This window comes from Mastigoproctus giganteus, chromosome 4 (assembly GCF_048544385.1).
Source record: "Mastigoproctus giganteus isolate SK-2022 chromosome 4, ASM4854438v1, whole genome shotgun sequence".
In the NCBI taxonomy this organism is placed as follows: Eukaryota; Metazoa; Arthropoda; class Arachnida; order Uropygi; family Thelyphonidae; genus Mastigoproctus; species Mastigoproctus giganteus.
This window is the reverse complement of record NC_143578.1, coordinates 47565502-47580587: the sequence shown is the minus strand read 5'-3', so window position 1 is coordinate 47580587 and position 15086 is coordinate 47565502. Positions and strand designations below refer to the sequence as shown.

The window sequence follows — 15086 nt, the reverse complement described above, 5'->3', positions numbered from 1 at the left end:
CGGTGGCGATGCCCTGAACTGTCACCCGTCGATCACTCATTACCAGAACATGCACACTGTCAACAACTTCTCGCTTGATGGACGTTATCAGTTTTCCACGGTGCATCTACGCGGTAGCACAGTGGTATCGTCACCGTCCTCCCACCAACCATGGTATAAGAAGGGGAATATTGGATGCAAGCACAGTGACTGATTTTGTCTGTCTTTCTTCATTCACACAACTTTATTGACTTCAGGACCTGTAATTAAAAATGGCTTTACTGAAACTGCATGAAACTTTGGAGTGTTATATATAAATACAGAAATTTTGACCACTGTGCCATTACCCATTCATACTCAGGTTACGAACTTTTCAATCCCCTCTCGTAGATAAAACAAGCATAGAACAGATAAACTTTTGAACATCTAGTTGTCAGAACATCAAAGAAATAACAGCATTGACAATGTTTTTTTTTTTTTTTTTTTGTTTAATAAATAAAACAATATAAATTCAGTTTTTGACAGCGACTCTTAAAGTATTAAGATCCCAAAATGTATCAATATTCAAAACTATGGCGGGACAATGTACTTTGTTGTCGATAATTTAATGAAATAAACGAGGAGAAAGTTTATTTCGATTGCTAGATAAAATCTTTAAAGGGTATTTATGTAAGTAGCCAAAATCACGTTAAGAGTCAATAGTTGCTTAACACTTTCCCTCTGGATTTTTACTGGCTTTAATTTCTGAAGCAAATAACAAGAAAATCGGGTACAGAAAGAATGAATGTAAACTTCAATGTACTATAAAGGGATGCTTATTATATATGCGGAATTAAAATTTGATTATACGAAGCAATTGAATATACTTTTTAACAATAGACGATATATGCCATCTGGGAAATACGAGTACTGTATATTAGTTGGTTAATTGAATTTTTACATGCGATTAGTAACTATTTGCTGAAATAGATAAAAAAGACCACTTATAAATCCTGTAAATTAAGATATCGTGGTGCTTAATTTACGATGTACAAATTACCAAGCTATTCAAAAGATCGCGTTTTGACTACTACAGAGGTATTGGCTTTCCTTGGACTCAATATCTTAGAGTCGTCAATGTTTTTCGCAGGCACATATGCGAATATATATGGCCGCCGTCAGTGATTTCAATGGCCATCATCAGACCACAACCAATAAAGGTGTGACCTTTTGCAATGTTAGTGGCATGGTATCACCAGATTAAAGTGCTTTGAAAATTCCATTGAAGAGTGTAACTCAGCTTATCAGTAAAGAGCATTATAGCCTCTTGTTCCTGTTCAAATCGAATATAAAATGTTTAAGAGGACGCAGGGATCGTAGAATACAGAAAGGCTTCTATATATCGAAGACTCTCTGTGTATCCAACCCATTCTAAAGAAAGTTTAATGCTGAGATATTTAAATGAATTTTCACAGGGACACGTAATCATCATCTTCCGGGAAAATGAAACGAGAACTGCCTAACAAAAATTTCCAGAAACAGTCGTCTTGTTAAACAGTTGTCGTGTTTTGGAACTGATGTTATTGTCTGCTTACAATTAAGCTAGTTACATTTAACTACTACGTCATTTCCTTTTGACTTTTCCCTATCTCCACCTTCCTGCCGATTTCAATTTCAAACAATCATCAAAACAGTAGCTTTCTGGATTATTATATATTGAACTCCACTCTTATACCATGTGAAATTAATACTATAGTTTATTAAGCTATTCGCCTAAATTACTATACATTAAGGTAACGTTTCAAGTATTTTACCGGTACCTATCATCGGATCGTGCTGGTGACAGACTCCTCTTGCCGATGATCCCAGAAACCTGTGAGCATCGGCACTTTGGTAGTTCAATTAATATTCCAAGTGACCCTAGTGTGACAGTGTATTCTTGGATTTCGAGACTTTTTAGCGCATCAGCTACTTAGGTTACAATGAGATATGAAAATAGGCTGTTTCTAAAAAGCAAGGGTACGTACCAAAAAACACTCATCACTGATCAGTTAACAATACATGATTGACAGTAACTGATATAAACCCACCCCTTCCAAAATATTTTTTTCCATCACTGGTCACAAGTGAATTGAAACTGCAGGGTTATTTTTACTGCCTGAAAGCCCATGCTGAAATATCGGATTATGTAAATTTAGTATGGTACAGGATTTAATTTGCAAAATGGGAAACATCAAACTCGCATAGAATCATCGGCAACTTAGGCCATATAGCACTACATATATTATATTTATAAATGTGTTTGTTCTGTGATAGACCCGCGTCTCGTCTGAGACGACTCACTCAGCGACTTTGTGAAAAAAAGGCCCATAAAAATTCTTCGCGTCATTGAGGGGATTCAAACTCAAGGTCTTTTTCACTGGTGTGGGAAGAACAGTGATATTTACCAACTGTGCTACTCACGAAGGCCTCGCATTTTAACGCATTCTTGTTTATTGTATTGTCATGTTTTGCTGCAGAGATTGTCTACAAGCTCTGAATGCCTTGTTTTCATTGGGAGTAATTCACAATTTAGCGACTATGCTCAATAAAATTTCATGATGAATTATGTGGAGCATGGTCACAGGATATGTAACGTTATGTAACAGGCTTTTTTTTTTGTTAAATATAAATTATGTGACTTGAATTTGTGTATTTCATTACAAAATAATTAGGACGAGATTAAAATATCCTGTTACAAAAATTTAATGGGAGAGGAAATAATCAAAATTTAAAATTGCGTTGCTTAATTTATGATCAGCCCCTAGGTAGTTTTCGATCTACCTATTTCAGATATAACTGAGCACTGTTGAAATTACCATCGCCAAGTTCACCTTCGCGGGGAAAGAACCTAGACAGTTGCTTGTTAAAGAGTACGGAAGATCCGTTCACAAATCCGGTGGAGAAGAGAAAAGGAACTGAAGATTTGGTTTTTTACTTTAACTGAATAAAGTTTTATCCATTATATTTCTCTGTTCGAATTAAATTAGTACTAGTATTAGTCATGTAGTGCAAGGAAGCCACAGACTTTTACTGCACCTGTCAAAAAAGTAGATAATAAAAATACAAATTATGGACTTTCCTCCTCATATAGGTAACTATCCAGTTGAGAATTGAATTCGTCAAACTGTCAGACTCAACTACTTGAAGAGGCAACCAGTTCCAGTAACCAACAACTCGTTGGCTAAAAGAAAACTTCCTACATTCTAGTTTAAACCTCTTGCCCTGTATTTTGAATTTATGGTCCCTATTTCTGGAATCCTTTATAACCGTGAAAATTCCGCTTTCATTCATTTTACTAACCCCTCTCAGAGGTTAGATTGATAAATCTCAACCAGATCACTCTAAGGTGCCTAGTTGCAAAGTCAACATAATCGAAGTCTTCCCTTTTGCCGATCTCACCATCCGAGTTTCCCTTTGGACCCTTTCAAGAAGCTCATTGTCTTTTTTCAGATGAGGTCTCCATACTTGGACAGTGTTCCAAATTCTGACTTGCGAATGCCTTGTACAGTGCGATTATCTTCCTATATCTAGAGGATATTGTTCGATAAATCATCGATAGAACACCATAACTACTGCTCAGAGAACTTCATGTCTGCCCGTATCGTAACTCCCAGGTTCCTTACTTCCTCTACCGTTTCTAATTCGATTCAACGAAGGGTATAATTTATTCTGGGGTTACTATTTCCCAAATGTAAGACCTTGAATTTTTCTGCATTAAAACATAGTTGATACTTTTCTGATCAGTCTTGAAGCCTGCTCCAGTCATCCTGAAGGAGGGCTGTTTGGTACTGATCATTAACAACTCTCCCAATCTTTACATCTGCTGCAAATTTTGACACCTTGCCCTTTATCCCTTCGTTGATGTCTTTAATGAAAATCAGAAACAACAGTGGTCAGAGAACCGATCCTTGGCTGACTCCACTTCATCGTGAATTTTCCAACGACGACGAATTAATTGTAATATTTTCAGTGATGCGTCGTTGCTCGATAATCAAACTGATAATATTTTATTATTTTATGTATTATTTATTTTTGCAACTAACTAATTAAACTTTTATGAAATTTTTACATAAACTTTGAATGTAATAACTTGGCGAAAAAATATTTAAAAAACATGTTTTTTCATAATTTTGCGAAATTAATGCAAGCCTCATTATAGCCCAAAATGTTTCGTAAAGCAAACATAAACGAATTAAAGGGGGAGCATGCATAGGTTAACATGTCAGTTACCGTTTTAATTTCTAGTCACAAGAGGGCGACAAAAGTCTTATGTATTCGGTGAGAATTAAACGTTGGTGTAGTCTAGTGCGACACCTGTACGCTTGTTTCGTCGAGTGGAACAAGTCTAAGGTGTTGCTGCAGTAGTTCAAGAAATGGTGTGCTAATCAGATCGTTACTGAGTTAGTAACGCAGTCTGCTTAATTTACGACGGTTTCTTCTTATATAAAGTAGCTTTTAGCAACCCGTATTATACAATGCTATGAAGTATGCGTACGGAATTTATAGTTATTTCAGTTGGTTCAAGCGCACTCTCAGCGCTCTTCCTCTCTCTTTTTGTGATTGGTTGCTTCACTGACAAGCTCGGGCTAACGTTGCGGTTTGAAGGGTGAAGCGTCATCCGCTGGCAAATGTGTAACTAGGAGAAATTTGAGGATTACGGCAATACTGCGTAGCGCACATCTTGTCAAAAATTCTTGAACGTGTGGAGGGTACAAAGGATATTTCGAAAGTGCAACTCTAGATGAGATGATTTTGAAGAAATCATGCCAGTACCTGGCGTTGTTCTTGTGCCTATGGGTTTGCAACAGAGGTAAGTGTTACTTTGCGGTTTCAGTTGCAGCAACTTTAGTCCTTGAAAAATAATAATCCTGATATTATTTTGCTTATTTGTGCCTGGTGGCTTTTGAAATATGAAGTCAAAAAATTATAATAGGTGAAGAAACTATAAGTAGTGGGCTTTAGATCAGTCATCCCGAGAACAGCTTCATCACTCGTTTTGGGGAAGCTGAAGTTACCGATAACATATTAGACAGTTTATCGTAATTCCCTTTGTGTTTTTTAGAAATGGAAAAGGGAAAAGCAATCCACTGAAGCGCAAAATGTAAATTGTAATATATTCATCTGCGATACCAGATATATCCAACGAAATTGTTTAACTACTATCCATATCAAAAAGTTGGGTTACGCATTGTGAATTAAGCTGAGTTTATTATATTTTAACGAGTAGCCGTATATCCTTGGTTACCTTCAGTGGCCTTAAGCGAAAAATAGAATGTTGCACATTAAATAAGTGATCAATGAGCTTAGCAGTGACCTTTCAGCAGTGAGTAGAATTAGGCCTAATATTATCATTTTAAATTTATCAGTTGTGTGAATCAAGTGACGTAATCGCATAGTACTATTAAAAGAATTGGCGGTTTTATCAACTAAAATTGTAATATTAAAGTTAGCGATGTGACGATTTAGATGCAGTAATAGTAAAAGCGCTATTATGGAAATAGTTCTGTGTCCTACAGTGTATTTTTGGTTATTTAGTAGGAAGTATCACAAATCTTCAGCATAATGAAAAAAAAAAAAAAAATCGCTAGCATTGACTCTTAGTGAAACATCCTACTGCTATTTTTAGACTGTGATCAATAAAAAAGGTGATAGCAAAATATCATCTAATTTTATTGCATTTTAGTGAATATTTTAGATATTTGTTAATGTTGTGTGACTATCCTGCTTGCTAGGTTCAGAAACGTAGAAAATTTTTGTTTTTCGTCTTACAATGCACTGAAATAAAATTCATTTGTTCGGTCACTGCTTAACTTTCCTTTTGTTGTGTTGAGAATTTTTGCATGTGCCCCAGATTAGTTTTCTCTGATAAATTTAAAACTGCCTGTGTTTTAAAATATTTTATTTTTATTTCTTAATAATGTCATATTAGTGTTTTAATGAATTAGTTTTTGTTTTTCTTTTTCTGTAGGAGCAAAGATAAGTTTTGAAATCAAGCAGAATGGAAATATAGAAGCATACTTTTGCAGTTGAAGCTTAATAAATATAATGTGCATTTAAATATTATTTTCAATGGAATGTTCCCAACAATTGTATGATTTTGCATGAAAAGAGAAAAATTGCATGGCATGGGTGGTTAGTGTTGCATGTATAAAAAGCTTTCCAGTAACTAAACAGGTGCCAAAATGGAAGAAAATTGATTTATTTTCAGTTACGGAATAACATAGTGGGAAAAAAAAACAGGTTATTTCCATGGGGAATGAGGAAGGTGGTTACAGGAGCATTCACAAGGACTGCAAAATTCTTCTAGATGGAAGATGAGGTTGAGGTTCTTGTTGAAAGTCTTTTAGAGCAGCATTCCAAGGTACAATGCTGTGTTAATACTGGTGATGGGCATAAACAAGTAATAATTAATTAGAAAATTTGCTGATTAAGAAATCAACAATAAGAAAACTGAAATAAAAAAAAAAAGAAGACATTGGAAGGATTCAATCTGATATATTTTTCAAAACACACGCACACAGAGAGAGCGAGAGCTTGCAAAACTATTGCCCAAATGTAGCAGTGCTAGTTATGGTTATATTGGGTCGAATCTTTCTGCTATTCTTTTTTGTTGATTTCATAATTGACTAATTGCATATAATCAATTATTTTAATTATTGAAATAATCAGTTATTGATCATTTGATTATGACTCATTAGTTAATAGCAATGTAACTGGAAGGTTGCAAGTTTCTTGGTGTTATTGCGCAGTCTTTCAGGATAATCAGATGGTATCAGTTTCTAAAGAATGAAAACCAGGACAGAAAGGAATAGTTATGATAAATGAATGAGGTCCAAAAATGTTAGTAGTAATTCTGTTAAATATGCACTACTTGTGTTTTTTTTTTTTTTTTATTATTATTATTATTGTTATTATTATTTTTTTATTATGTTATCTCAAAACAGAATGACCTACTTAAACCATAACCATTATTTTGGTATTATTGTGGGGTCAGTAGTAAATTTCACATGGCTCACGGTTCATAAGTAACTTAATATTCACAGTTTGTTCTTGATTGAATACCTGTTTTACACTTCATTCTTTCACCCATTTCAATAGTAAAATAGGATACTTTCTTAATGCATATTGGACCATTGTGAAAGACCTGTTGCAATGTATTAAGGTATTCTGATTATGCTGAACATTTTCTTACTGAACAACTGGTACCAGATAACTCTGATTGACATTACATGCTAAGAAGAGATCTTAGATTAAAACAGCAAATTGGAGCATAGGACTGCTATGAATTAAAGAATAGTTGAGGGGACAGGTCACGGAGTTGTTATTAATGGCCATTGTTCATGAACTGTATTATCGGCGGGATACCTAAAGGTTTACTGGCAGATCCCCTAATGATTTTATTTATTAGTGATAGTTTTGAGCATATTAAATTTACTTATTAAGGATAAGGATATGTTACCCAGCAGTGAACCCACAGTTCACTGCTGGGCCCATTGTTGTTTTTTATATTTATTAATGATACCAATGAAGGTATATCAGGCTTAATGTCTAAGTTTGCAGATGATACAAAGGTTGGCAGGGTTAATGACAATGATGATGGTACTCTGCTGCAACAGGATCTAGAAAAGTTGGGCAGATGGGCTGAGAGGTGGCAACTGGAATTTAACATTGACAAATGCAAATTACTGCATATGGGTAGCAGTAATCCCAGATTAACTTAACAACTGTGTGGTACTACACTCAAGGTAGTGGAAAATGAAAGAGACCTGTGGTAATTGTGCAGCCAGATTTGAAATTCTCTGATTAATGTAGACAGGATGTGTGGACAGCCCAAGGAATTTTTCTCTTTGGTATACAGTAACTTTGCTAGTGGTGATAAGGAAGTTTTTATCCCACTGTATAAGGCAGTGGTTAGGCTGCATCTTAAGTATTGCATACAGACCTGGAGGCTTCCTTTTAGGGAAGGTATAGATCTGCTGGTATGGGTGCAGAAAAGGGTGACAAGATTGGTTAAAGGAATAAAAGGGTGGGCTTACCGAGATAGGCTTCAGTTTCAAATTGCAGTGTATGGAGATCAACCACCTGCAAGGTGATCTGATTGAGGTGTTTAAGATATTGAATGGATTGAGCAAACTCAGTGCTGATGGCATTCTTCCTTTTACTCAGACTACATACATGAGGGGGCATAAATTCAAATTGAAGGATGGTTGCAGGATAAATGTGTTGGAGGGTTGGGTTTTTATCCCACTGTATAAGGCAGTGGTTAGGCTGCATCTTAAGTATTGCATACAGACCTGGAGGCTTCCTTTTAGGGAAGGTATAGATCTGCTGGTATGGGTGCAGAAAAGGGTGACAAGATTGGTTAAAGGAATAAAAGGGTGGGCTTACCGAGATAGGCTTCAGTTTCAAATTGCAAATTGAAGGATGGTTGCAGGATAAATGTGTTGGAGGGTTGTGTTCAGCTAGCAGGTGATTGTTTGTTGGAACAGACTTCAAAGAACTAGACATTATTGGACAAGTGATGTTGAAGGGTTTTTTGGGTTTTTTTGGCTGATGTTTTATGTTTGCTTCCTTACATCATTTTGATAATCCTAAATTCATTGTCTCAGGTCAGTTCATTGCTTGATCTTGAACTTCCTTATGTTTATTAATGTAATATGTGTGTGTGTGTGTGTGTGTGTGTGTGTGTGTGTGTGTGTGTGTGTGTGTGTGTGTGTGTGTGTGTGTATAGACACCACTTTTTTGAGGTGGTTGATGTACCTAGCTGATGCCTGTTTACTTTTTGTAAGGCTTTGTGTATTTTAGATACTGAGTTATGCAATTTACAGTTATTTTTTATTGCTGTTTTGCACCCCATTGATTTGAACTTAAACTGCTTTACTAAGGACATTTACAAGAAATTAATGGTTTTATGCAAAGGATAATATGCTAGTAATAATAAATATATATTTCTATGCAAATCCTAATGTGTATAGGATGGCCCTGTACACATGATTTTTGCACCTTGAGGTGAGCTTACAAAACATTTATTGTAGTATGAAGTAGAGTTTTAGTATTATATCATAATTGTTCCGTAAGTGTTTTATGCCCAGTTTTCATGTGCTTCCACATCAAAATGTGTAAAGTGAAGAGGATTTCATATTTGTTTGTCTAAATTTTGTATATAACCGAATAAGAAATAAGGCAGTTGGGTGAAAAGTTTGTTAAATAGACCAATTCACTCTCATGCAAATTCAGCTTACTGCATCTTTTCAACAAGCTAAATGCAGCAATTTTTTTTTAATTGCTTATGTTTGAATATTGCTTGGGTTTTATACCATGCAGGTAAGACATATTTGTATAACTATGAACTCTACAAGGAAATCACACAGCCGAGATTACGTATCAGGTATAACAAGAGTATCCACATGCTAGCCAAAGAATTTTCAGCTCCAAGAAAAAAGTTTTTGAAAAATTATCATTTTATTGACCTAATTATCATATTAAATTGTACTCTATAAGTAGCTTTATAGTCCTAATCATGCTCGTTATTTTATTTTTAATTTAACTAAAGATTTTGTAGGTTACTACTTAATATACATTGAACCTCTGTATTGTTTGAATCTGCCAGCATTGTTATAGAGTGAGTGGTAGGGGGGTGCCTCCGTAGCCAGGTGGGAAGGAGCAGCAGTGCGTAGCACATGCTTCTTGATTAGACCGGGATTCGACCCCATCACCACCAAATACAGAGGATGTGGAAAGGTCAGGGAATGACCACCGCATATCCCAGAGCAATATGGCCTTAGTTGCTAATGCTCTTGAAAACCAAATAATAACAACAACAAACAAACGAGTGGTAGGGAAATTTAAAATTTTTTTTTAATTGTGGTAAATAGGTAGCTCTAAAGTTCGAATCACTTAGGTTGGATTTGTTGGACAATTTTGTCATATATTATAATTAACTTAACTTTCAAGCATAGCAGTATAGACTAATACATATAATGCAAACTTGGTAGAGTGGTAGTATTATTGCTCCGTAACTGGTGTATTGATAAGAACATTTGAATATTAATTATATATAATTAATAATGTAAACTTCATAGTATACCTGGTGCATAGTATTATTACTGCATTAGATATATTTGCATAGGAAAGTATTTTTAATTATATCGATTTGAATGAAAATCATGCCTTAGACCTGAGCAGCAAAGCAAAGGGTTCAAGCTAGTGAGAGCATTGTGCTCTGGTGAGAACTAAGGGGAGCAGTTGTCCTCCAAATCATGGCCTTATGAAATGTGTGGCTTGTTTGTTATTTGCAGAGCTATCAGGAATGGGATATGATATTGCCAAGGGGGATGTCTTTGTGTGTGCTCAATGTAAAGAGTGTGAGGTTATTAGGTGCGAACTCAGCATTGTTATAGGCCTTTATGGCAGCTTGAAGAACAGAGTGGATGCCCTCAAAGGAATTAAATTGGGAACCATCAAGCTCTCAGCTGCCCACTTCAATGCCAGAGTTTGCACTTGATCATCAGGCAAAACAGCAGCAACTCCCAAGGCAGAATGCATTGGTCCCTCAGGAGCTGTTGTTGTTGGTGACTCTGTTGTCACGAAAACAGGAAATATATTGTGCAAAACAGATTGGTGGAATAGGACCAGGTTATGTCTGCCAGGGGTAAAACTTGATGACATTGCAGAACAGATATCATCTTTTAAGAGCACAAAAGGTGATATTATTTGATACATTGGCACTAATGACATTAAGTAGATTTGTAGAATTCTTTAAGTACAGGGAAATGTCGAAAAAAAAGTCACAAGTTAGGGTTAAATTTGAAAGTGTCTGCAATTTTTCCCACACATGATAGGAGGGAGTATAGTGTTAATTGTAATGCAGCTCTGGACGGTTTCCTCCGACTGTGCATCAAGCAACATGATGAATACAAAACTTTGTAAAGGCCAGATTTATGTAGGTTAGTGAGTGTTTGTGAAGTGTTAGTGTGGGTTATGTTGTTGGTTGTTCATTCGGCCTATTAGCCTAGGGTAGCAGTTCCCAAACTGTGCACCGCATGATATTTTAAATTTTCAAGGGAAGCACAGCAATACTCGACATCTGTGGAACACTGTGCAAACTACTAGCTCGAGGTAGTTCAGTTTCAGCATTATTAAGTTTTTTGGATCTTACTACTTAATAAACGGAACTGTTAGGTATTTCTTTTGGCCTAGGGGCACTTTGAAAAAATTGAGACACTAAGGGCACCATGTACTGAGAAAGTTTGGGAACCTCTGGCCTAGGGGCTTGTTTTTACACAGAAACCTCTAGTTTACTGTCAGTGCCACTAGGAGGTGGGCTGGGCAGTAGGGAATATGAAGCACTGACGGGGCGAACCCTGTGGCAGTCAAGGCTACAGATGGAGAGCCCAGTAAAAAAAAAAAAAAAAAAAAAAAATTGTGAAGAGAATAGGAAGTGGGAAGGGGACAAAGTGGTAGAAGGATAGAGGGAACAGTAAGTGAAGGTGCCTGCCTGATTGAAAGGGGGAGAAGAAAAGAAGTGGACTCCCCCATGTCAGGATGCCCATCCCGCTCTGGGGGTGAGATGATAGTTGGCAGTGGGGTGACCCACCAGGCGAAGGGGGAGGGTGCCGCCAAGAATGGGGGGTATGGGGAAATGGAGAACAATCAACATAGGTAGTAGGACTGAAAGATCATAGGGAAAAGGATCCCTATATTGGAGTGCCTGTATACTGCTCAATCCTATACTGGTCAGGGGTTGAGTCCAACTGCTCGGTGTCTGTGTCTCACACCACATGAGCTAAGTAGCTATGGCATTGTGTCTGCTTGGATAGATAGGGGAGGACCATACTGGTCCACATGCCTACCAGTCAATCAAGGGGGGAATGGAGAAGACAGGTGGTTTTTTTTTTTTTTTTTTTTTTGTCCCACTCATGATCCTCATTCATCCTCTGCTCTTTCTGTTTTACAGTTTTTTTCTTACATTTTATATTATTTTTCATTTTTTTTTTTTTTTTTTTCACACTTCCATCTTCGAAAAGAGGAAGTATATGACAATAGGAGGGAGTATATGATGAGAGCCTTGTCAATCAATTCAGCCCTGGAGTGACTGTGCAAGGCTTATGGGGTAGAATTTTCCTTGGTGTGGTCTGTGCTTCTTAACAGAAGAGACTGCTTTTACAGATGGAATACACTGAAAAGAAAGGGTGCAAGAATATTTGTTGATGCTATTGAGACATTGTTAGGTGAATCAGAAAACTGCTAGCTTGGGGAGCTATGCAGACTAATAGATTAACATTAGCTGCAGGCAGATGTGAAAGTGATTCTTGCATTGTTTCTATGGGAATCCTTGAGAGCAAAGTGCTAGAGATTTCAAGAACTGCTGGGAGTCATCATGAAACAAGTAAAATGTATGGGCTGTGCTAGAGTAAACAGGTGCAAGTATACTTGCATGTACACCGATGCTAGGAGTATAGTAAAGAAATTTGATGAATTGGAAGTGCCGGTCAAGGCATCAAATGAAGATGTTGGGATTTCAGAGATGTGGTGCCACTCAGATATAAGGGATGCAGAATTTGAATATGGGGATTATAGTGTATACAGGAAGGACAAAGTATTTTTATTTTTCGGGCAGTCTCCAGAGTTTCCCCTATACGCCACAGTTTCGTCTGTAAGGCATATGCCATGTGTTGTGTGCATGTGTGTGTGGTTCTGTTGAATGTTGAGGGCTGGCACCTGGTGACTTTGTGGTCAGGGGTGGGGGAATCCCTGGTCCCCCACCCCACGACCCCCATCTCTTGACATGAGTAGGTGTGCCAGGGACTGTACACAAGACTCTTATTGGAGCTTTCAGGGATTACCTGAAAACCTTGAGGGTACTTTTGAGAACTGAAACAGGAATAAATGGGAGAAAGGGAGGGGAGGGGAAAAACAAGGATAGAAAGTTAAGTAGAAGGAAGAGACTTCCCCCGAAAATGAAAATTAGGTGTTTAGGAAAAGTAACATAAAAGAGGACGACCAGCAAACTAAACGGGTAAACAAACTTTATGTTAACGTACTATTCATAACAAAACTTGTAATGGATAAAAAAAAGTATGTTAAACCATGAATAACATACAATAGAAAATTCTTTTCTATTTCAACACATTTAAAATATTAGCTGAACAGTTAAAAATCTTATCTTATAGAAAAGTGCCATAAAGACTATAGTCAAAAGTGAAAGTATATACAATTTAATTAGTAACGAGAAGAGACGATTGGAGGAAACCAACACAACTGTCATTGTCCATTATGACAAAATATATTCATCAGGTAATTAAATAACTAAGACATCTATTCAGACAGGTGTCAGGTTATGATCAATCACCTTGCTATTGCAGAGTCAAAGATGCATCTTATAATGGTCTTAATAAAACATTAAAATAGGTATAGCAGCACTCACTGCAAATGCAGCAGCAGACTTGACATCTTTAAAAAGGTCTTAGTTAAAATTATCACCAATCAGTACAAGCAATTGGTAGTACAACTACACTCAGTATCAGTTATTATTTTAGATGGCATACAGTCACTTTCTATTAACATCAATGATAGGTCAAAGTACAACTCTGTTTGATAAAAGTCCCAAACCAAAACTCTGAATCAAAACCAGGCAAGGTAAGGAAGTCACATGCTGAAGACTCTGCAATGGGAATAAAGTCCAACTAGTCACAGTCCATTATAAAACCATGCATTAGAAGCTGATGAAACAGTAACACTCGCAGTCCTTGAGAGACAAACCAACAATAACTTAGACATTGAGCAGTTTTCAAGTCTATGTAGTAGAGATCAGCACCACTGAGCAGCCTGTAGCAATGTGAAACAACCACAAATCAACATATTTGTGTTTCTGAACCATAAGACACAACATTGTATTTTACAAGTATATAATCTGATCTTGACGGTAAAACCACCACCTAATTTATAGGCAACAATTGACTGTCTTATGTACATATATACATGCTGGCTGTGAGCAAATAGCACACGGCCAGGACCGAAATTGCTACCTCGCAATTTCATTTAATTATCAACTAATTACAGTTTACCATAAAAGTCAAAACAAGTAATTAAACTCAGCAAATCCATGGTGCCAAGAAATTTCTTCCATACAGAAGAATTTAGCTGTTAGACTAAATATCTAATTATTACTCAAATTATGCTTTCTCCTTTTAAATAGTTGATCAGCATTATAAGCTAGGGCAAGAAAGTTCTCTTTATTTGCCACTAATTTATATATATTCTCAGGGCTATACCTCAGTAATAATTTGCATTTGATTCCTCAAGTCAACATAAAAATTACACTTAAAGCTTATGTTCTGTTGTTTCATCATGGGCACAAAGGAGAGGCTGCTAAACCCAAAGCATTTAACTTATGATTAACACTCCCATGTCCTGTCAATAAGAATAAGGTGTTGAGTCCAGAACAGAACCAATTAGTTTGTTTACTACTTTCAAAGACACGGGGAAAATATTTCACTCTCCCCAAAGGGGCAGCAGACCATTCTGTCTACCACGCTTGTAAACATTCATTTTTAATACAAGACATATCTAGTTTTTCAGATACATTTAAGTCAATAACATAATTGTCTATTCTAGCTGCTGTTTTTTGGCTAAAGTAAACAGTGAGCTATTACTTGAAAATGTATAGGAATTCTACCACAAACAACCTGTAAAGCGATGGTGGATACTGCCCTGAAATTGTGAGAAGTGGCCAAAAGAAAGTTGGCCTATATGGGGAGAAACACATTTGTAGTATAATTTCTGTGTTCGATTTAATGCCCCAAACAGATTTACTAATTCTAACGATCTTTCCTGTTAGAACTTTAATTTTATGCAGAATATACCTTTGTGCAAAATAAAATTTAACCTGTCATCCAACATGACACCCAAGTACTTATAGCTACGTTCCAATTTAATTGATTGGTTCTTTAGTTTGTATAATTAGGAGGCCGGCTTAAATTTCTATTTAATAGCATCTGTTTGTTTTTGAAGTGGAGATTTCCAGTTTGTGTGTCTGGCACCAGGTAAAAAGGCCGATAAGACTTCATTTGATATGTGTTCTAGTT

The 15086-nt window shown here is 36.5% G+C and overlaps 1 protein-coding gene across 4 annotated transcripts in view; it reads left to right on the top strand.

Moving 5' to 3' along the window:
* Positions 1-4290: 4290 nt before the first annotated feature.
* LOC150086693 (protein turtle-like) overlaps positions 4291-15086 on the top strand; it is a 1103226-nt gene continuing 1092430 nt past the window's right edge. For all 4 annotated transcript variants that reach the window (XM_090372696.1, XM_090372694.1, XM_090372697.1 and 1 more), the window contains exon 1: positions 4291-4810. In XM_090372696.1, coding sequence (XP_090228822.1) covers positions 4747-4810 — 64 coding nt within the window. In that variant the 5' untranslated portion in view covers positions 4291-4746. The remainder of the gene's footprint in view (positions 4811-15086) is intronic.